The 24,961-nt window shown below is 36.2% G+C and overlaps 1 protein-coding gene across 1 annotated transcript in view; it reads right to left on the bottom strand.

The window, feature by feature from the left end:
- LOC135215693 (GDP-L-fucose synthase-like) overlaps positions 1-24,961 on the bottom strand; it is a gene marked incomplete in the record, with an annotated part of 165,879 nt that overhangs the window by 128,136 nt on the left and 12,782 nt on the right. The window contains 1 exon segment of the mRNA XM_064250643.1: positions 7,429-7,543. Within this exon segment, the coding sequence (XP_064106713.1) occupies positions 7,429-7,543 (115 nt within the window).

The following is a 24,961-nucleotide window of genomic DNA, read 5'->3' as shown; positions in this document are numbered from 1 at the left end:
ATTAAGCCATTCCGCAAGAGAGAGACGTTAACCAACCGAGCATGACACCGAGCTAGCCGGTACTGCGTAGATCACAGTAACAGCAGCCTTGATCATCGTCTCGCACTATATGCCTGAGTTTGCCAGCTACTCCTTTTACGAAGGGATAGGTATGAAATTATCGAGCCAAAGGAAACTCTCAAGCAGGCATATTTAACGAAACAAAATTCGCTAAATACAGAAGCTGAGTTGATGTTGCAGTTACAATTAGAATACTTCTCGTCTAAGTCGCAATCCGTAGAATAACTAGGATATGCGCCTACCCCCATCGGACAATTCAACTGCTTAGTAGAATCATGTCGCGAGGTTAATATACGTAGTATATAGTATTCTGAACAACGATCTCCATCCTAAATTCTTTCCTTAAAGAAAACAAAACAAAATAAGGATTGGAGATCGACCACCTTCGATCTCTATCAAAAAGAGTGAAGGAGAAGTCTTCCTCGAAGGAAAGCTTCAATGGAGAACAGAATACTATCTGCCTGAGTTGCCAGCTACTCCCTTTACGAAGGAATAGGTATGATATTATCGGAGCAAAAGGACACTCTCAAGCAGGCCTATTTAAACGAAACAGAATTCGCTAAATACAGAAGCTGAGTTGGTGTTGTCGTAACAATACCTGGACAAGAGTTTGTTCTTACTCCGAAAACTCTTGGAAGGTTGAAGGGAGTGTCAAATAAATACATTAGAACAACAGTTCTTTCGGCTTCTATCCGCAGAGGTAAATACGATATGCGTATGACTCGACCCATGCGTTAGCAAAATGACGCAAAGATAAACTACGTAAGTATTTGTAGTAAATTTGAACATCGAATTCTCTACTACATCTTTCCTGGACGAGGAAGAGAGAAAGAAAGGAAAACGACTGTCCACGTTCGGTTCTGAAAATGAATGAGAGCTCTTCCGAAATTTGTTACTTATCCGCTTAAGGCGAAAAATGTTGTTTGAATATCTTTGTCAATGAGAAACTAATCCCATTTACATGACAGAAAGTAATCCAGGAATTCGAGCATATAGTTTTCCCGATTCCCGCAGAAATCGAGGAAGGGGCAGGATTCCTGATTAGAGACTGGGCTTACGACAGGAAGGACCTTAATGTTCCCCTTCGGCAGCGCAATCCCGAAAGCAGACGAGGCGTTTTATGACACCGAAATCTGCTTACAGTTTTCCTGAATTCATCAAGTGATGGATTCTATTGAACGCTCCCTTCGTAGAAAGCGAAGTAGACATCTTGACGAGACCAAACTCCTTCCTCTACTTCGACGACGCCGTCTTGAAGAGCGTTCTTGCAGGAATCCTGCCGAACGTCTTGATGCGTAGGACGCCTATCGTTCTGAAGAACGTCCTGGCAAGTGCTCTACCGAGCGTCATGACGTGTAGGATGCCGAGCGTCTTCAAAAGCGTCCTCGCTAGCGTCCTCGCGAGCGTCCTCGCTAGCGTCCTGCCGAGCTTCCACCGAAGCGTCCTGGCGAATGTCCACAAAAGCGTCCTGCTGAGCGTCCTCAAAAGCGTGCTGGAAAGCGTCCTGCTGAGCGTCCTCAAAAGCTTCCTGCCGAGCGTCCTCAAAAAGCGTCCTGGAAAGCGTCCAGCTACGAGAGTGTCTGAGCAGAGAACACCAAGTCTTCGAACGACGTTTCAGAGAGGAACTCGTTGAGCGCCTTGATGCATGCAAGGCCCGCCAAGAGGCGTCCTGGCGAGCGACCTTGCCAACATCTCACTGTTATGGAATGGCAACCGCGTTTTGCGTATGACATTGAATATTTTTAAGGGACGTCCTCATGCGAGTCTCCATGGAGAGCCGCACGCTGCTCCTGAAGAGTGTGAACACTAAAGGAAGACGTATGGCTTTCGTCTTCCGCAAGGTGCTTGCCGAGCGTCCTGGAGAATGTCTCTACTTATAGGACGTCGAGCACCTCCAAAAGCTTCCTCACGTCTAAATTGCCCTTCTTATGCCGACCAGAGACATAAGTTGTTTGACTGTGCAAAGCAGCTTGCCGGCCGTCAAACTTATCAGCTTGCTTTATCGAAGTAAAGCGAACGTTACATAACGTATACGGAGCGCAATGAGGAGAGGAGACGAATACTGAGTTGCTCCTCCAAAAGGTGGAATCAAGAATGTCCTTGATTACCAAATTCTTTTGGAATGCTAGCGAGGTTGAAACAGCTCTAACTTCATGAGCGTTCACTCGCAGGAGGCTCAAATCACTCTTCTGGCAAGATGATGAACCTCCTTAATAATGTATAAGTGATATATACATGAGCGTTCACTCGCAGGAGGCTCAAATCACTCTTCTGGCAAGATGAATGAGCCTCCTTAATAACGTATATGATATATACATGAGCGTTCTCGCAGGAGGCTCAAATCACTCTTCTGGCAAGATGAATGAGCCTCCTTAAATAAATGTCCCTTAGGTGAAAAGAGCCAGTGCATTCTTCTAAAAGGGAAAATGTGGTCTCTTTACTCTCTCATCCTCTCGTGGACGAGAGATGATGGACGTGACATAAGCTGTTCCTCTTCTCTAAAGCTTCTTTAGGGGGCGCGAGTCCTTCCGAGAACTCCAACCCCTGTGTGGGGAGGACGCCTCGGAGGACGAGAAGCAATCTTTCAAGATTCGCGCACGTGCACGATCTTAGCAGCCTGGGAAGAGTCACAGGTTCTGCCGAAGGGACGCCAGATCGGTGGGGAGCCCCCGTAACCCTCTTGCGGCTTTCGACATGCCCTCTCCCTGAGTCCTGGGAGTCCGACAGAGGTCCAGGCCTAGAGGCATTATGGGGTCCGATCTGACGCCCCCACCCCTCCACAACAACAAGGGGCACTACACTTCACAACACTGGTTGGAGAGCGAGCACTTTAGTCTAGATTACTTGATGTAATCCTTTCAGCAGACACTTATTCTAGGTGCTCGTAATGCCCATCACCACAGGGTTTATGGCAAAATAAAATCTACAGTAGGTTAGAAGGTTCATTATTTCTAACTTCTGTTTACTGTGGAGGAAAACTCCTGATTCTAACACGCTCTAATAAAATGCGTAATTGAATCCTCCTTCTTCCGTAATCAGTCACACATTACACTAATTACCTTATGCAAAGAAAACATGTGAAACGTCATATATACTAAGCGAGTGTCTACCGAAAGTTACGGTAGCCTCACCTTACCATGCAGACAACAAAGTCTGAAACTAGGCTAACTAGCTTCAGACATCAAATGCAATGAAAAAATTTACGATAGCGTATGCCTAGCCACAAATCCAAGTTAATAATCGAAAGAATAATTAGGATACTTAAGTGGCTAATGAAGTTTCAAAATCCTAGGCGGAGGTCTGTAAACAGTTTGTTTACCGACCGGCGACAGAAAAAAATATGAATAGAAAATGGGAATAGTTCCTGATATCCGCCTCCCAGCGGCGGGAATGGGTACTACCACCTGGCCACCCACTGCGTGTGCCGCGAATTTTTAAATTCTGTCGGACTTCAGAAAATACAGCTATATATATATCTGTCAGGTAAGTTTCATGAACAAAGTAAAAATTCCTGTGACCGGGAAGGACCGTCAAGAAAAATCCCTTCTGTAATACAACGAGGCGGAGGCTGCTTCTGCTCTTTAGGCCTTGCCTGAGGAAGAAAACTCAAAATTAAATCAAAAAGTTTCTTGAATTCTACATCATGACATCCATTCGAGGAAACATCAATATCACACGAATCCGCATCATCATCATCATCATCGTCAGATCCTAACTTAGAAACTTCCCCTGAAGTAAAATCCTGACGACTAGCTATCTTAGGCCTGACACTAATATCCCTCCCCCCTTCTCCTAAATAAGCGCCCTTTGGCACTGTTATGGGACTAACAGGGGACACGTTGGGTAAAGATTCGTTAGGCACCTGCCCGGACCAGATCCCCCCTAGGCCTACGCCACGACGGGGTTCACAAGCCGGGGTATCTGTCGCACCGTTACCCATGGTGCTGTCGACAGGTACCTGACCAGGAGCTGAAAATGAATCTAAAAGAGTGTTAGACATTCTAGTAAAGGCTTCTTGAAAATTCTCTGACAGATTGTTAAACTTAGCTGAAATATCTCTATCTAAACTAAGCTGTAATTTCTTAAAATTCTGTTTCCAGGTAGTTTCCATTGCCAAAATCTTTGAATCTACATCAGAAATAACTTCACTAATTACCGGTTGTACCGGGGGCAAAGCATCAATTAATTTGGAATCGGAATCGTACGATACCGAAACCGAAGAGCCAGAACCATGAGCGCCCAAGTCAAAGAAATTGTTAGATACAGTTCTAGCAATCAATTTCTTTTTCTCCTTAATCGATCTTTTACGCTGCAAGATTGTTTGGCGTTTCATATAAGCAGTCATATCCTCGTCAGACCAGGGTTTACATAAGTCACAACGAGAAGTCAAGTCACAAACCTGTCCACGACAAGAGCTACAACTATCATGGGGTTCGTACTCCCTGCTACTCATCCTTGTCCCACAAGCCGGGCAGTTCCTGATGTTCCTGGCAGAAGGAAGCATCGTATTATCTTGGCAATCCATTGTAGAATTGGACAGGTCAGTAGTTCTGGGTCGCGCAAAAGTTCGTAATTTAAGATAAGAACCACAACAGAAATCGAAGTTAGTTCACTATTTCGTGATGTAATGCGTGAGTGGTAATTCACATAAAGTCTCATTTAACAAATAATGAAAGCTTTAAAGGCACAAAAAGGTTTAAGGAAATTTATAAAGAGCGGCCATGATGTAAACAACACGGGCGCTCGTTAACAACTGATTTTGAGGGATGGTTTTGTAACTGTCAACGACAGTGTTGCCAACTGGCGGACAGAATAGGAGGTAACAGGGTTGCCAATGTGGTAAATTTTGGTGCGGTTTTTGGGGATTTAGGGCTAGATAAATTATATTAAGGTAATGTTTATTGATATGATAATTATATTTTTTTTCATTTCTGATGGTTGCATACTAAACTTCAGGCAACGACAAAAAAAGGAGCCAAAAATTAACTCTTAATCTTGTAAACTAAGCGTGCTGTGATTTTGTGAAAAAAAAAAAAAATTTCCGCTTCGGCACTCACTCGCGAACACCGCCGGCATATGGGAGACGATTTTTTAAATACCGCTTCGGCGTTTAAGGGTTAATGTATTCGTCAGTGTTGACTCCCACAGTTTTCCAATGTGTCTGGATGAAGCAGGATTACTTGGAATAGCTAGGTCTGAGTAAAGTATGTTAAGCAATTATTGTTTGTTTTTGTTTGGTATTATGAAAAGGATAAGAAAAAAGGAGAACACAGGCCAGTTTTTGTTTGTTATTAAGAAAAGGATAAGAAAAAAGAACATGGGCCCCCCAGAAAAAAAATTACAGGAATAATCAGATACACCAGATTAATATAGATTTTGTCAATTTAAATATTCATTCACATTACGTATCCGAGAGAGTATACAGGCTAATCATGTGTGAAAATCAGAAGTAAAATTTAGACCCTCTAAATGTGTCATGCAAATTATTTTATTGATCAAAGACAAAACTAGTTTAATTACCAATTGCTGTTAAAGAATATTGACGCCTTAGTGTATTATTTATCGGCTTTAGGAGACGAAATGACGATACCCCAGTACAGTACGATACGTTGAGTCTAGACTCAAGTGACTACAAAGTTAATTTCAAAATGCTTATGCTGTCATGGAGTTAGAGTTGAGAATAAAATTAGAATTTGTGGACTCATGGGTATATATTTTCCTTACTTTGCAAAATATTTATCTTTGATACATTGAATAAATCTACTCAATTTTAATTTAATTTATTTCAAGTATAACATTTTTGAAAGGAAATATTTAGATACATTATCACCTAGCACCTGCATACAGCAATATTTCCATAACGAAAGATGAATTAAGAAACTACGCCAATACTTCGTGAGCTGACTGTATAGTACAGTATTCCAACAAAACAGTTAATAAAAAGGGTAAAGTGTTCTCCATAGGTATATCACTATAGACTGACTGCTTCCATGCACAGAAAGCTTATATTTATCATGCACGATATATATTTGACCAGTTGTAAGGTACTGTACTATGCATAGTAAGTACTAAACAATGTGAAAACATGTAAACTATTCCTGTTGCTAAGTTTTCCAAACAAGAATACACAGACAGCATCTATTTTCTAAGCAAGGTACACATTTTACCACTTGTCAGATAGTACCATTACTCTTTTGCATAAATCACCTTTTGTGCAAAATGCTGAAACGACTGCAGGCAGTCCCCGGTTATCGGCGGACTCGGTACATGGCAATCCAGTTTTATGGCACTTGTCTTATGTAATAAAATTGGTGATTTATGGTGACAAAACACGCTGCTAATAGAGTTATGGCGCCTTAGCATACCTAGCAGGGGCGCTATTAATCGGTTATCGACGCCATTAACCATTCGTATATTGGTGCCATAAGCTCCATAAATTCCCTAGTTTCGAATAATGGCAGTTTTCGCTTACCAGCACCCAACCTGGAACAGAACCCCCCCCCACCCCAAATAACTGGGGACTGCCTGTACTGAATATGCACTTTAGTAACTGATAGTATGACTATACTCTGTTTTTTTCCATCTGTCCATCCACCTGTGGTGTATATGCATGGTAACACTGTGTCCCGGGCTTTAGATAATATCTTATTTCAAATATTAACGGTTTAATTCGCATACAGTAAATTATTAAAACACTTTTCAGTTGCAAATGTACACCCAGAAATCCTTTTATTTCCCTAAAACTTACACATAGCGTAACTATGTAAAGCCCGGGACGCAGTGTTATCAAGTGAAAACACCACAGGCAGATGGACAGATGGAAAAAAACAGAGTATAGAATCGAATTACCTACAGTGACAATACTAAGTCCAGTCAATGTTCATTTTCTGAGAAATAAATGATGGACATTAAAAGTCACAACACCGAGTATAAATCTCCTACATGAATTACATTACAAAACTTAGAAAATATACATGAACAATTACAATAATCACAGGTACTGTTAGTAAAAAGAAAAACTGACTGTACTAACTAAGCAAAAGTTACTATACTAAATACTAATTAGAGTTAATTCTTGAATAGGTATAGTTGTCTGACACTTGTTTCATGCAAGTTATAAATGGGAAAGAACTTATATGATTTTTACTGCCTTCCTTCATTCTCACAACTTTCCCTTGATATCCAATAGAATTTTACAAATAAGAGATATTCCAACTCATAAATATTCTTGCTTTACTTGAGTAGCTATTTGTGCACAGAACTTAAAATTGCATTGCTTTTAAATAACATAACTACTTCAGTTAAAGTGTACTGTGACTCTCTCTGAGCACCTTACACTGTAGAAAAGACACTTCACAAGTAACTTACATAAAAGTCACTGTTGTATTTCAGATTTCTAAAGAGGCCTCCAACCATGGCAGCTAAGTGAATAACATGGGTTGGCTTATGCTTTGCAAGGGCAGCCTGAGCCTCCTCTCTATTTCTGTGGAAATGAAAGACATCAGAATAAAAATAATTAAATAAGACATTACAAAAAAGATCATCAATAAAAATAAAAATACCTGTCAAATACAAAGTTGAAGAAAAGTTCAAGGCTGAGGAGGCTAACTGATCACGTTTGCAGAACAAAAATAGACAAATACTGTACATAAATTGTAGATTTTTCCTCACCCACTTCAAAGCCCCTTGAAAACAAAATATGTCCTAAAAATATTCCTCCACATCATAAATAGCAAAAAATTCAGTCAAAGTTTCTCCATGAAAAGATACGGACTCAAAATAAAATAATCAACATACTGTACAATAAGCATTAATGATAAATTCCAAGTCATCTAGCTCTTGGAATCATATAAAAAAGGCCACATGGCTTCAAACTCATTTCCCCATACTGCATACAGGTATTACAAAAGACTAAAGTGAGTTATGAAGTTTTCATAATAAAGCTAATATTGTAATACTTACCTGAACACCTGAGTTAGCCCAGGTCACTGGCCAGCCTGAACTATATCCCCACAGATTTACCCAATTTTAACTGTCAGCGTTACTCATGCTAGTCAAATGAGTTACCTGTATTACCGTTGGCAATGCTGCTGCAAATACCTGCCATCAGAGGCCTGTCTCCTCAACTGAATCATTCACTATCAAATTCAAGTGGGGAGGAGGGTGGGAATCATTCAGGTGTTCAGGTAAGTATTACAATATTAGTTTTATTATGAAAACTTATCATATTGCTAATACACTCCTTGAACACCTGAATTCCTTACCCTGTACCAAGGTTAGTTAACTAGGTGAGGATGGAGATTCTATACATACATAACATTACATACATACATTTAACATACATACATAATATATATATATTATATATATATTATGTATAATATATCATATATATTATATATTATCTATATTATACTAAATTAAATATATTATATATATATCTAATATATTATAATTATTATATATATATATATATATATGGGTAGGTTGATAATCAAGTTACCTGCGTATGCTTTGTGGACAGGTCAGGGTGAATTAGATTGATCCCACCTCCTTTAAAATTTTGTTAATCTGGCTAATTTAGGCATTCAGGTAAGTATTACAATATTAGTTTTATTATGAAAACTTCATATTGCAATACACTCCCTGAACACCCAATTTATTGTTTCTTTAGGTCCTTGAGGTTAGGCAGATCCCAATGGTCATGTTGGAATAATTTCAACTTCTTCAGCACAGTTATCTGCGTCAGTGAGCAGTGGAGAATTCGAAGGTCCTTCACACTCAACTTTTCCTCCGTTCATGAGAGGCTGAATAGCCACATGGGAGGTTCACCGCTTCCTCTCTGTACATGAGAGGCATAGAATACCACATGGGAGGTTCTTCAGACTCAGGCAGTACCTTGGACTCAACACTGACAGTAAGGTACTTCCTCTGCCAGCATCCTCACCTACTGAGTTGGACACTAAGTGAGGAGATCTGTTTCTACCTCCATGAATAAGAAGTACAGTGGTACCTCAGGATACAAAATTAATCCGTTCCAAGGTGGCCTTTGTAACCGGAGCTTTTCGTATCTTGAACCGCATTTTACATGTAAATTGCCTAATTCGTTCCAAGCCCTACAAAAACACCCCAGTAAATTATATTTCCAGGCTTACAACACATGTTCTAGGGTTACGACGCCGATCCGACGGAAGAAATATGACTCCAAAAAGGTAAAATACTGTACATACTTGAGTAATATTCAACTGCATGTAATGTTCAACCCAATTTTTACTGCGTATATTAGGACTTTAGCATATGTCCCTTAGCAATAAGCCTAGCCTATGTTAGCAGGTTTGCTAACTGTAAGCCATAGTCTATGGCGTTCTGACAACTAAACCTAAGAAGCTAAAAGTTTAGAATATGCCAATAAAATGTATATAATATCAGTATGTACTCATTTCAATATTATTAATTAATCATTAATTATAATATGCACACAAACAAACAAAATAAGCTTCCAACCTTTTGTTTACATTCAGCACTACGAGTCCCGAACGATCGCCAAGCAACCACTTTTACCTAGCACACAGTTTAGTAATCAATCATAAATTTTCATTATCTCTCTTCCACTATTGAAACTACCAAACAGTATAATAACCATTCATTTCTATTCTTTATTCTATCTTTACCTAATTTTTTTTTTTATTAAATGTATTGCATGAAAAAGTTTTTAAATTTACAGCATCCTTTTACCAATAGAATACATAGAGCACATGGGGTAGATACTGACCAATAGGAGAACAGGATCTTACGGCAGTGACTAGCATCAGGAACCAATGGGAGAGCGGGAGGATGGTGGCGAGTCTACTCGATTGGTGGTGCGCGAGTTTTAAAATTGTTCTCGGTGGTCCGGGCGAATCTCGGGACTTTACAGCAACAACCTTTCGTAACCTGAACTATTTTCGTATGTAGAGCCAAAAAAATCTTCGTATTTGCTTTCGTAACTTGGATTTTTTGTAAGTTGGGACTTTTGTATGTCGAGGTACCACTGTACAGATTACCACATGGGAGGTACTTCTGGCTCTATGATACCTTAGACTCAACACTGATGTTGAGGTTCTTTCTTTGTAAACATCCTCACCTACTGAGTTACATAACTAGGTGAGATACATACATTTATATATGGTAGGTTGATAATGAGTTACCTGGGTATGCTCTGTGGACAGGTCAGGCTGAATTAGATTGATCCCACATCCATTAAAATTTTGTTAATCCAGCTAATACACTCAGTCTAAGCTTGACCAACAGAAACTCTCTAGTTCATTTAGACTACCAATGACTACCTAAACTTCTAACATCTTAAAGATTCCAAGCTAATTATAAAACAAGTGACCATAACAACAGGACCCAGTGAGTAACCTTTTTCTGAAGAACCTGAAAATTCCTAAGGTAAAGCATTGTGAAAGCCCACACCAACCCTCAAATAACCAGCTCCAAGATCGCCAATACCGAAAAATTCCTCCAGAAAGCCGAAGAGTAGCCATCCGTGATACTTTGAGCCCTTGGACGCGAAGCACAACTCAAAGGCTCCAAAAGCGATGAAGAACCAACCGACACTTGACTAATAACCCCTCACAAGAAGAAACTAATTGCACTTTGGAAATGGAACGAGATGGACACCTAGGAGAAACCAAATACGATTCTTGGACGTGGTAAAAGTTCCTCAGTACGTGACAAACTTTAAGGGCTTGAACCAGACAACAGCATTTGAGATAGTAACTTCTGATTTTTTCGGAAGAGTTACCACGCGGATGTAAGGAAATTTTTTTTTCATAAATTCACCATAAATCAAAATATTGTGCTTAGAGACTTCCAATTTGTTTGCAAAATGAAGGTAAATGATTGAATATTACTAGAATATAAGAGTTTTAGCTTACAATTGTGTTTTTTTACCATTTCGGTAGAGTCAAAGTTGACCGAAGGTTGAAATTTTGGAACTTATCGTTATTTATATGAAAATATTTCAAAACTCATAAAAGCTACAACCATGAGTTGTTTTTTGTTGTATTCTACATGAAATATAAAATGGTGCAAAAATGATGTCAAAGTGACGAAATAATTTCCGAGATGTGTCGCTGATACTTTTTAGTGCGAGAAGACAGAAATTCGCTCTTGTCCGCCTGGGTAATGATTGTAAACAAAACAACTCCTTGATCCGTGAGCTCCCAACATCCCCCAAAGCGTGATTCAAAAGTTTTCGCCTAGTAGGCCTATAACTATTTTTCCGCGAATTTTTAAATAAATTTTTTTCTATCAACGTACCATACGTCCAATCGCCACCCAACAGACAAATTATATCAACGTTTAATACGCCCAATCGGCGTTAAAGGGTTAATTGTTACCTCACAACAGCCAGACACCTGAATCCTCATCACAGGTACTAAACAACTGAATACTCTAAAGGCAACATTGATCCCTTAACAACTTACCAGTATTGCAGAAAATCAGACTAAGTCCATTAAAACAGGTGTGAGGTAATTGTGTAAGTAATTAAATTAATCAAAGGGCATCACTCCATCAACAACTTTAAAATTCTAAGTATTTCCCTGATCTCAAAAGTCTAAGTACTTCCCCGGTTCTAAGTCACTTCAAGCTAATTGAAGGAAAACAGATCATTTACCACTATGTTTCTACCTAACATCAATATAATCATAATTAAATGCAAATATACTGGTTACAAATAAAATACTTATAAAAATTTTATATACAAAAATTTATTATTAAACTCAAAATTATAAGTGAAATTCACAATATCAGGGAAAATTACTGTTACTTGAAAACAAAGTAAAGTTCAATTAATTCTTGAATCAATTAAGTCAAATTAAATCAAAATTAATTTATCACAAAATTCAAGAAAATTAATTCAATTGAAATTCAAAAGTGTTAGGCAATAATTGAAATTTGGAAATTAATTCACAAGTGCTAAACAACAATGAAACTTGAAAAGAATTCTAAGTAAATGCAAATTAATTCTCAAGTGTTAAATTCAATTAAATGTGCAATGATTAAGTAATGAAAATAACTAAGTTGCAATAATTAAGTAATGAAAATAACTACGATAATTAAATTGTGAATGCAAATGAAAACACAGAAAAATGTGGAAAATACCAAAATTGCAAAAAGTATTAATCACACAGAATATAAAATAAAAACACAACACTTCAATAAGAAAATGGATAAATGCACTTCAAATGAAACAAACCCAAAACACAAACATTTGCAATGTATAAAAATTTAAATCTTTTCACTCAAACCATTGTAACTATTAGTTATTAGTTCTCTAAACCCTTGTAACCAATAGTTATTAGTTTCTTACCAAACCATCATAACCATTAGATATTAGTTGCAACTAATAAAAATATAACACACTTTACATTCTTGGTATACCAGTTTTCTTTCTTTGCTGCAGCTTGTTTCACACTCACAAAAACAGGCGCCGTTACACACAATGTTTGTTCAGATTCCACAAAAACACTAAATAATACTAAATAAACTCTAAGAAATATCAAATCCAAAATCTAAAAGTTACGAGTGACCATTCAGTAAGTATGAAATCGTTACGTTAATATAATCTCAAGTGTGGGGAGAGAGAGAGAGAGAGAGAGAGAGAGAGAGAGAGAGAGAGAGAGAGAGAGAGAGAGAGAGAGAGAATGTCTGAACGGAATGCGGTTCTAAGATGTAATGAAAACCCTTGTCCTTACGAAAGCTGGACAGTGGAGATGACAAAACGTTTTGGGACACAATTCTTTCCAGAAGCTTCGAAAAGTGACGCAACTTTACAGACAAACTGTGAAATCTGCACGTGGTTTTAACAAAGAGGTACGCGTATGAAATCAGTCTGTTCAACAAAGACACGTACTCGACCGAAAAAGACTTGAGCAAAAGTCCCTATCAGATGTGATGACAGAATTCCTGAAACACAGCGAAGACCTCGATGTCTCTAATCAAATGTGTTGACAGGATTTGAAAAACAACTCTGGCTTCGAACGGACAAAGATAATCTCTCTCTCTTTTGCTTTGCTACGTTATATATTCTTTTTATATTATGTTATGCAAAATCTGAAAACACATCACACATTTATAACATTTTATACAGTCTAAGAGGGGATATATGCGTTTTGAGTAGCTATATATATATTATCTTATATATATATAATCTATATATATATATTATGTAATATTATATATCTAACCTATTCAAAATGCTATGTTATCCCCTTCTTAGACTGTATAAATGTTATATATTATTATATATATATATATATATATCTAATATATATATATTTAAGATTATATCATATATTATATATATATATATAAATATATATAGATATATATATATAATATATACTATAAAATCATATACTATATTATATATATAATATATATATATATATATATATATATATATATATATCTATATATATATATATATATATATAATATAATAATTATATAATTAAATATATAATATATATATATCTATATATATATATATATAGTATATTATTATATATATAGTATTATATATTATATATATTAATAGTATATATATATTATATTTTATTTATAATATTATTTATATATATTATACACACACACCACACACACACACACACACACACACACACACACACACACATATATATATATATATATATATATATATATATATATATATATATATATATATATTATATATATATATATACATACATAATATTATATATATATATATATATATATATACTATATAGTATATACATACAAAATAATATATTATATATATATATATATATATATATATATCTATATATATGTATATATATAAATACAGGTTTTTTTGCCACGAAGGAAAAAAACAAAAATGAAAAGCGAGATAGCCGAGTACTTTCGGTCCTATTCGGACCCTTTACTGAGGCAAACTGATTTTACAAAGACAACATAGTCAAAAGAAGGCTTAATATACAAACTGACACTACCAGATTAGCCATAAGGGCGATTTTCACCTCTACAGAAAGGAGGAGTTGCCAGAGGCTAGCCACACCTTGAAGGATACCCGCAGTAAACAAGTGATTCTTCCAGAAAACAGTACATTTTGAAAAAAAACACGGGAGCATATACAATTTAATATCATGAATTTTTACAACAATTTTTCCCAACAAAAATTATTATTAATGAAAAGAGGAAAGAAAATATAAATATATATATACGAGCACGAGAAAGAGAGAGAGAGAGAGAGAGAGAAGCGAGAGAGAGAGAGAGAGAGTAGAAGAATGAGAGAGAGAGAAATAATAACAATAATACATTTTTGTTAGGACTATTTATTAGTTGTTCTTTTTGTTTTTAAGGTCCTTTCATAAACATCTTACAAATATATGGGTCCAAATGATACATTCAGACTAAGATTGAGGTTTGGTTTTTTTTATTAGTGATTTGTATAATTGCCAATTCCAGTAAATTTCTTGAAAACATAATATTAGATCTAGCAATTACCGAGTATCACCCCAATTAATACAATGAGATTTTTCACTCAGATGGATAAACAGTGCATTTGAAGTCTGGGCTGTTCTAACTGAATACATATGCTGCTTAATCCGAACACATAAATTTTTACTACACTGACCAACGTAAAACGATGGGCAATCCTTACAAGGAATTTTGTAAATGATGTTGTTATTTGTACAGGACTATTCTTAATTAGCATATCTTTAATGGTATTGTTATAAGAGAACACTACATTAACATTAAACATGTTCGGATTAAGCAGCATATGTATTCAGTTAGAACACCCCATACTTCAAATTGCACTGTTTATCCATCTGAGTGAAAAATCTCATTGTATTAATTGGGGTGATACCTCGGTAATTGCTAGATCTAATGATTATTTTTCAAGAAGAAATTTACTGGAATCGGCAATTATACAAATCACTAATAAAAACAACCTAAATCTTAGTCTGGGAATGTACCATTTGGACCCATATATTTGTAAGATGTTTATGAAGGACCTCAAAAAAAAAATTAACAACTAATAAATTACTCCCACATGTATATAGTTATTTCTCTCTCTCTCTCTCTCTCTCTCTCTCTCTCTCTCTCCTCTCTCTCTCTCTTCTCTCTCTCTCCTCGTCTCTCTCTCTTGGTTCGATATTCTCTCTCCCTCTTTCTCTTGCTTGATATATATATATATATATATATATATATTTATATTTTCTTTCGTTTTTTCATTAATAATAATTTTTTGTTGGGAAAAATTGTGTAAAAATTCATGATACTAAATTGTATATGCTCCCGTGTTTTTTTCAAAATGTACTCTTTTCTGGAAGAATCACTTGTTTACTGCAGGTATCCTTCAAGGTGTGGCTAGCCTCTGGCAACTCCTCCTATCTGTAGAGTGAAAATCGCCCTTATGGCTAATCTGGTAGTGTCAGTTTGTATATTAAGCCTTCTTTTGACTATGTTGTTCTTTGTGAAATCAGTTTCCCTCAGTAAAGGGTCCTAAGAGGACCGAAAGTACTTGGCTATCTCGCTTTTTCATTTTTTCCTTCGTGGCAAAAAAACCTTTATTTATACATAGCATCATGGTTTATATAACTTCGTGATCAAGTTATTCATATAATATACCTATTATATATTAAATATATATATATAATTAGATATAATCTTATATATATATATATAATATAATATAATATATAATATAATTATATATAATATTATAATAAATAGATATTAGTAGATATATAAATATATATATATATAAATATATATATATATATATCTAATATCTAATATATATTAATTCTATTATATATAATATCTAATATTTATATATTATCTAATATTATATTATTTAATATTCTAATCTATTATAATATAATATATATATATAATATATATATATATAATATATATTAATATAATATTATATTATATATATATTATAATAATATATTATAAATATATATCATATATAATAGATATAATATATATATATAATATAATATATATACTATATATAATATAATATATTATATGTATATATATATATATATATATATATATATATATATATATATATATATATATATATATATATAATATATATAGATATATTATATATAATATATAATATATATATATATATATTATAATATATATTATATATAATATATAATATAATATAATATAATATATATATATATATATAATATATATATATATATCATATATATATATCTATATATATATATATATAATATATTATATATATATATATATATTATATATATAATATATATCTTATATATATATTATATATTATATATATATATATATATATTATATATATATATATATAATACAATATATATATAATATATATATATATATATATATAATATATATATATATATATATATCTATATATATATATTATATATATATATAATATAAATATATATATAAATATATAAAAATATATGGGGATACAATCCACAATGAAGTAAATTCCTCTTGTAGTTTAAAATATATATTACTTGTATAGGATAAAGCTTTCGACCATCAACTGTGGTCTTGTCACTAAAGTGTGATATGTCACCTCAAGGAACTGACAAGAAAGAGCACAAACATTTGAAAAAAACAACGGTTAGGAAACAAGCTAGTTCAAATTATGAATGATCAGGCGGTTGAGCCCTCGTTCGTTTCCAGAATTCGTCTTGATCTTCGTGGGGGAATGTTTCTATTGTCAACTGCTTGTTCTATGGTGGTTGGGTGGTTAGTTGGAGAAATGACCTGAGTGGAGTAAACAGGAGAGGAAGCAGCATCGTTATTGGCACATATATTTCTAAAGTTTTGAAATTTTCCCTTTCCTACATATCTCCTCACAAATAGCTGTATTTTCTGTAATGCCAGTATTTCCTGCAAAGGTCTCGTTTAATGAAATTAACGCCCCTTCTCTACTACTCGTCTCAAAGTCCGGTCGTTACATGCAAAAACAACCTTTGTACCTTTAAAATTTATTGCGTGGTTTTTCTCCCATGTATGTTGCGCAATTGCACTGTATGAACTTCCCCTTCTGCAAGCAGCAACGTGTTCTTCCCTTCTCTTATCAATGGAACGTCCGCTTTCTCCCACGTAACATTCATTGCAATCACTACAAGGGTATTACATATACTCCTACATTCTCTCTATTACCTGGGTTATTTTTAATGAGTTTCTTCTTGATTGTACTGTTGTACTGAAAAACTACGTTGAAGCCGTTTCTTTTTTTTCTTTAGCTGCCTAGAAAATTTATTAAGTTCTCTATTATAAGGAAGAGCAAGAGATGCCTTAAAATCTGCCTTTTCAGTTATATCACGAGGGGCGTAAAACATCGATCTAGCTTTAGATAGAGACTGTAGTATAAAAATTTCATACAGTGCAATTGCGCAACATACATGGGAGAAAAACCACGCAATAAATTTTAAAGGTACAAAGGTTGTTTTTGCATGTAACGACCGGACTTTGAGACGAGTAGTAGAAGGGGCGTTAATTTCATTAAAACGAGACCTTTGCAGGAAATACTGGCATTACAGAAAATACATCTATTTGTGAGGAGATATGTAGGAAAGGGAAAATTTCAAACTTTAGAAATATATGTGCCAATAACGATGCTGTTCTCTCTGTTTACTCCACTCAGGTCATTTCTCCAACTAACCACCCAACCACCATAGAACAAGCAGTTGACAATAGAAACATTCCCCCACGAAGATCAAGACGAATTCTGGAAAGAACGAGGGCTCAACCGCCTGATCATTCATAATTTGAACTAGCTTGTTTCCTAACCGTTGTTTTTTCAAATGTTTGTGCTCTTTCTTGTCAGTTCCTTGAGGTGACATATCACACTTTAGTGAACAAGACCACAGTTGATGGTCGAAAGCTTTAATCCTATACAAGTAATATATATTTTAATCTACAAGAGGAATTTACGTCATTGTGGATTGTATCCCCATTTACTTAGAGGTACGACATAGTACCTGGCTTCTGCATATAGGAGTAACCTGCCCTTCAAGTTTCAAGACTAAGCCATTTCTTCCTGCAGTAGGAAGTCAAGAAGCCGTCTGAAGTTTCTACTGTCCCCTTTTGTGAAGCCCTCGCTTCGAGCACTGTTGAAGCTGCAAAACTGAACAGCAAGTATTTCATTACCGCACTGTTTCTCCATTTTACATATTGTCAGATTTAATTTTGTTATGTAAATAGGAAAAACCATTCTGCATTTATCTTTGTTAATAAGCTTGTAAATAAGCTGCTGTTCTGTTTGAGTTTCTTTCTATATTCGTATTCCGAGTTTCAACTGTTGGTGTTGAATCCTTTTTGTTTATTATAATAAAGAACCTAAGCGGATCTCAGTCCGCAACAGTTGGCGACCTTGCCAGGACATTCGGCACTGCAACAGATTGAAACAGGGAGAATACAGAAAGAACCAGAATGAGTGAGATGGTGAAAGAGTTTATTGAGTCTGGTAAGCATCTAGGTCTAGAGGGGAATGATCTACATGAGTATATTGAAAGGAAAGAAAGAGAAAAGTATGAGAGAGATGAAAGAGTGGCCGAGAGAGAGGAAAGAGCAGCTGAGAGAGAAGCAATGAGAATGCAGCAAGAGAGAGAAATGATAATGCAGCAGGAAGAGAAGGAACGTAAGCATTAGTTGGAAATCGCTCGTTTAAGGTAAAGTACTCTTAACGGTCAAACAGGCGAGAACAAAAATGGAGCTGATGGTTTAGGTATGACTGCAGTGCTGAATTTAGTACTAAAGTTTGATGAGGAAGATGTAAAGACATATATCATGTGTTTTGGGAAGTTAATGGAAAGAGTAGGTTCTCCTAAAGAAATGTGGTAGGTCCCTTACTGTGTACAGTGGACCCCCCGTATTTGAGTTCTCCAGATTCGCGGACTCACACATTCGCGGATTTCTCTGGGGAACGTTTCCCCGCATTATTCGCGGAAAATTCGCGCATTCGCGGTATTTTTCTATTACAAATATCCACAAATTCCTGTTTTTTTTTATGAATTTCATCATAAAATGCACTTTTTGTGATAAAACTATTAAAAAAACCAAGTACAAACATTTTTAGTGGGTTTTTCTTGAGTTTTAACTAACAAAATAGGCTGTTTTTAGCATTTTCATAGGGGTTCCAAACATTCGCGGGTTCTAACTATTCACGGGGGGGTCTGGTACACATCCCCCGCGAATACGAGGGGACCACTGTATAGTTGCATGTCTAAGGAGGAATGTGATGATTATGATATTGTGAAAGAAACTGTTCTTAGTGCATACAGGTTAGTACCGGAGGCATACCATAAGAAATTTAGAAGTTTGAGGAAGGACAAGAATATTACGTATGTAGAATACTGTAAGAGGTTAGAAAGGCTGTTTCTTGATTGGTTAACTTCTGCTAAAGTTGATGATTTTGACAGTCTGAAGAGCTTAGTATTGCTAGAGAACTTCACAGATCATGTATCCCCTGAGATTAAGCTTTATATAGAAGATAGGCAAGAAGTATTTTTGCAGGAGCAACTAGGTTAGCAGATGAATATAGTTTGACTCATAATTTAAGTGTCATTAAGAAGCGAAATGATCCTTCTTCTGGTAAAGTACAAAGCAGTAAAGGTTTCAGTTCTAGTAATAGCAATGGGAATAAAAGTGACTATTACTGTTATGCATGCGCAAAACCTGGTCAAACGCCTAAGGTTTGTAAGAATTAAGGGACATTTAGTTGTTCAGAACTGACTCATTTTCAATGTAATGAGAAAGGGCATTTAGCGAGAAATTGTGCAATAGAAAGGAAGTACGCTAAGAAACCAATGTCTCTAGTTAACCTTTTGTCAAGTAGGAATAATGTGATGAGAGAAACTAGGACATTTTTTGGTGAATTTGTCAGAAGGTGTAGTTTCCTCTCTTGGAGGAGAAGATTCGAGAGAAATAGTCTTGCTTCGGGACACAGGAGCTGCTGTCTCCCTAATTAAGTGAGAGAGAGTGCCAAACAAGGCAGAAATCAATAGGGAAGAAAAAGTCATGTTAGGTGGATTTTCAAATACTTGTGTTGTTTGTCCTTTGTTGAAGGTAAACTTGGAAAGTCAGGTAGTGTCAGGAGAAGCGAAACTAGCAGTTGTTGACAGTTTGCCCATTGATGGTGTTGACATTTTTGTCAGTAATGACTTAGCTTTATCCAAGTATGTGAATCCTGTTGTGAGTGAGATTCCAGTGCCTGAAATAGTAGTAACTAGGTCAGATTTAGATACAGACATAGACTACGGTCATAGTTTGTTCGTGAATTCGAACGAGTGTGAGTTCATGGATTCGAACAAGTGTGATAGGAGGTGGCGAGGTTGATCTTAGCGTGAGTGTGGCTAAGACATCTGACTCTATCAGTGGTGACAGTGACAGCCAAGCAGAAGGTGTAAAGAGTTGTTTACAAAAACTGTGAAATAACTTTGAACATGATGGATGGATGGATGGATTATGAAATTTAGGGACAAGCGCAAGCACTGGACCTATTATGGTCATTCAGCGCCGTAATGGAATGAAATATATAATCTGATAATTAATGAAATGTAATTGAACGTGATGATAATCTGATGTGAATGAAACTTAAAAACCTTATTTCATTAAAAAAATATATATATATAATTTTAAAAAAAAATTATATAATTTTTCTATATTAAAATACAATTAAAAGTATAACTGCATACACTTGTGTTTATTAGGTGAAAGGTAAAATTACATATTAATAAAATAAGTCAAATTTTATAGTATATATCAATCTCTTTTAAGAACTTTACAAGATTATTGACATCATCATCATCTCCTAAAATATAAGAAAGTTGTTTCCCTGAAAGACCGAATTTCCTGCAGGCAGCACCATACACTGGGCAACAAACCAGAATATGCTCAACTGTCAACTGGCAGCTACAGCGAGCACAGACTAGAGCCTCACTTCCTTCAAGTATAATGCTGTGTCAATCGGGAATGGCCGATACGAAGTCTCATTAAAACAATCTCGGTCCTCCTGTCTCTATGAAACGAAGACTGCCAAAAATTCAAATTAGGTCTGATTGCCTTCAGCTTCTTGTTTCTGGCAAGGAGGTTTAAGGACCATCGCTCCTGCCATTTGTGGCGGATATAGCTTCGAATAGGAGACTTCATATCAATGTATGGAACTTCATGGATATCCAGTGATTTTTTATTACATACTCTTTTTGCTGCTCTATCAGCTTTTTCATTACCTTTGATTCCTACGTGGGCAGGAACCCAGCAGAACGAAACAGCTTTGTGTTTGCAAGAAATTCGAAACACCCACTCTTGAGCTTGGAGAATCAAAGGATGTGATGTATTGCAAATATTAACTCTCCAAAACACTTTTAGAATCCGAATATATAACAAATTTCTTCTTCTCGGTACGATGAACAATAGCTAATGCTCTATTAATGGTTTTAAATTTTCAGCCATTAAGAATGTTGCTATCCGCTTTTCAAGGAGCAGGCGTCAAGAGGTTATACCTAATTTAAAACTCGACGGATCTATTTTACCATATGCTGCCAATGTCAAATTTTTGGGAATGACTTTTGACTCAAAACTCACCTGGACCAAACATATTGATAACCTTAAATGTAAAATTAAAGCATCTTTCAATCTTTAGAAAGTAGTCTCTGGATATGAGTGGGGAGCTGACAAGAAATGTTTATTAAGACTTTATGATGTACTTTGTAGATCAAAGCTAGATTATGGGTGTCAGATTTATTCTTCAGCGTGTAAAAGCAAACTTAACGACCTCAATATTGTCCATAATATGGTATTACAAATTTGCTCTGGTGCATTCTGAACATCTCCTGTTGAGAGTCTTTATGTAGATACCCACCAACTGCCACTTGACTTACGACGGGAGGAACTGGGTCTGCGCTACATAAGCGAGTAAAAAGCCGTTCCAAAATCCTTCCAATAAGGTCATTCGCCAACTTGACAACAGGAAATTTAAACCAAGGTCATCTGTCCCCTTCCAGATAAGGCTACATCAAGAAGTGAATAACGATACTCTAAAAAATCAGAATGTTTCTCAGTTAGTTGCCTCCAGATTCCCCCCATGGCTTATCCCTAAAGCAAAAGTTTGTAACAAAACTATGGTCAAGAAGAACATTTCTGATAAAATGGCAAAGAGTTTATTCTTAGAACATGATGCAACTCATGATGGTGCATATAAGATTTATACAGACGGTTCCAAGTCAAGAGAGGGAGTTGGGCTAGCCGTAATTACAGAAGACTCTTGTGAGGCTGCATAACTTTGAACAGGAGTGGGAAGAGAAGTTACCTTTTGTTCTGTTAGCTTACAGTTGGCACCGAATGACACTACAGGATTTAGTCTTTTCAAGCTGGTTTTCGGTCACACCGCTAAAGGTCCTTTGGAAATGTTAAAATGTAATTCAATGCTTAAAGAAGGTAGAGAAGACTACATAACTAATCTAGAGTATTATAAAAACAATTTAAGAGATGCTTGGCAACTAGCGAAGGCAAATGAGAGTGTAAGTCAAGGAGAAACTAAAAGGAAACATGATCTTAGAGCAAAAGAGAGAAGTTTCTGTGTGGGAGATAAAGTTTTAGTATTAGTCCAGGAAGAAGGACCCTCTTTATCTTATAGGTTCAAAGGTCCTTTGTCAATTTTAGAAAAGAGGGGAAATTTAAATTATTTAATCAATATGGGTAAGCATAGAGCAAAGTGGCCACATGTAAACTTGCTCAAGAATTATAACGAACGTCCCACGCCGTGGTCACCGCCCATGCCCGTAGTATCAGTGTCACAGAAAAAAATTAGTTTTGAGTTAAACTCTGAGGTACTTGAGAATTTTCAAGTTTTTAATCAGAGTTCAGAAAAGGAAAAATTGAGAGAAAAGAATAATGTTATAGCTGATAACCTCTCTAGAGATTTTTCAGAATGAGTAGACATTTGATCGTTTTCTGTTTTTGCATGGTTGGGTGAATGAATTGAGAAGTGTGCTTGTTTAAGTGAGTTAAAGTTTTCTGCAGAATTGTTCCCTTATTGTTTAATTCTTGTTTCTCTTTTAAAAAAAAATTAAATCAGTTTATTTCATTTGTTTTTCTTGTGGGGGTATGGAGGCGGTATGGAGTTCCATTTAACGTCTGTGTGTGTGTGTGTGTGTGTGTGTGTGTGTGTGTGTGTGTGTGTGTGTGTGTGTGTGTGAGAGAGAGAGAGGGAGGTAATTGGTGGTTGGATGGTTAACGACTGAATTGGCTGTTGGTGGGTTTTGGGTTGTCTGCTGGTGCTGTTGGAGTTTAGAGTTCTGTGTTTTGAGTTAGTCTTTAGTAAGTCTTTGGTGAGACCTGGTGATGATCAGTAGTGTTAGGAGCAGTCTGTTGACGGCATTGATAATCAGCTAAGTTGTGTGTTTTTGTTTGTTGTTTGTTGTTTGGTTGTTATAAAGTTTGACGTTAATTGATTTGGAGCTGTTGTGCCTGTGTTGGTGGATTTGTTGTGCTTGTGAGTTTCTGCTGGATTGAGTGTGAGTTGTTATGGTTGAGGGTTGTTGTTGGTGAGCTGTAGTGATTCCTTGGTGTTGTTAGTGGGTGTGTGAGTTGCCTTTTGTGTTGTTTTTTTTGTTGGTGATTGTTTGTGCAGTGGTCTTTTTTTGTGGTTGTGTTCCTTGTTTGTTGTTGTGTTGTTGAGCTCCTTGTTGTTTGCTGTGTTGTTGAGTTCCTTGTTGTTTGCTGTGTTGTTGAGTTGTGGTTGTGTTCCTTGTTTTTTATATTGTTGTTGAGTTGTGGGGTTGTAGTCCTTGGGTGTTGTGCTGTTGAGTTGTGGGGTTGTGGTTCTTGGTTGTGGTCTTTGTTGTTGGTGGTATCTCCATGACCTCGACCAGCAGACAGCACAGCATAGCCTGGAGTATCTGGAGTTGGGCGAGTACATGTGTTTGTTTTTTTTTTGTTCTGTGTGTAGGTATAGGTCAATTATCCTGCTTGTATTCTGTAGTGTAAAGAGGAAAGTGTGAATGAGGGTGGGTTTGGTAGCCAGATAGATTAAGTTTATGTGGGGAGGATTTGCCGCTTGCTTTTAAGCTTGTTATCCTGCCAAATTATTTTTTGGCGCCCAAACAAGGACTGTTGGTGCGGCAGCTGCAAGACAATTGGGGTACTGAGTTGTGTGATTGGTGGAGAAAGTGAGGATGGAAGGATTGGAAGAGCTGGAGAGGCTGAAGGAGGAGTTGCGGTTGGCAAGGGAAGTCAAGGAAAGATTGGAAGTGGAGAATGAGAGGTTGAGGGCAGAGTGTGAGGAGCTGAAGTGCAAGTTAGAGGAAATGAGAGGAATGCTAAGGAGTGCAAAGTGGAAATGAAAGAAGAGGTGAAAGTAGTGGAAGAGAGAATGGTTGAGAAAATGGACGAAAAATTTGGGGTAATGATGAATGCAGTGCAAGAGATGATGCAGGAAATGATGAAGGGATTCATGGGAGAGGGAGCTGTAGGGGGTAGGCCTACTAGGTCTTGTGACAGGCCAGGAGTGGTGAGAAAAAAAAAGAAAAAGAAAAAAAAAGAGCGAGTGGATGAGGGTTCGAGTGACGAAGGTGATTTGGTTGTGATAAGTAAGGGAAAGAAGGGGAAGACACAGGATAAGGATAAACCTGTGGACAAGAATAAGAAGGGGGCTGAGGAAAAGAAGACTAAGGGAAAGAAGGTTAGTAAGGGTGACGGACAAGATGAGACTAGGACTGAATACATTGGGGAAAGGGCTGAGAGTGATTTAGATAGTGGTGAGTGGAAACAGGTTGGTAGAAAGAAGGGTAAGAAGAGCATAATCAGGAGTATGGACGCGAGT

The sequence above is a fragment of the Macrobrachium nipponense genome, chromosome 5, assembly GCF_015104395.2.
Source record: "Macrobrachium nipponense isolate FS-2020 chromosome 5, ASM1510439v2, whole genome shotgun sequence".
Lineage (NCBI taxonomy): Eukaryota > Metazoa > Arthropoda > Malacostraca > Decapoda > Palaemonidae > Macrobrachium > Macrobrachium nipponense.
Note: the sequence above shows the minus strand (reverse complement) of the source record. Positions and strands in the feature narration are given on the sequence as shown.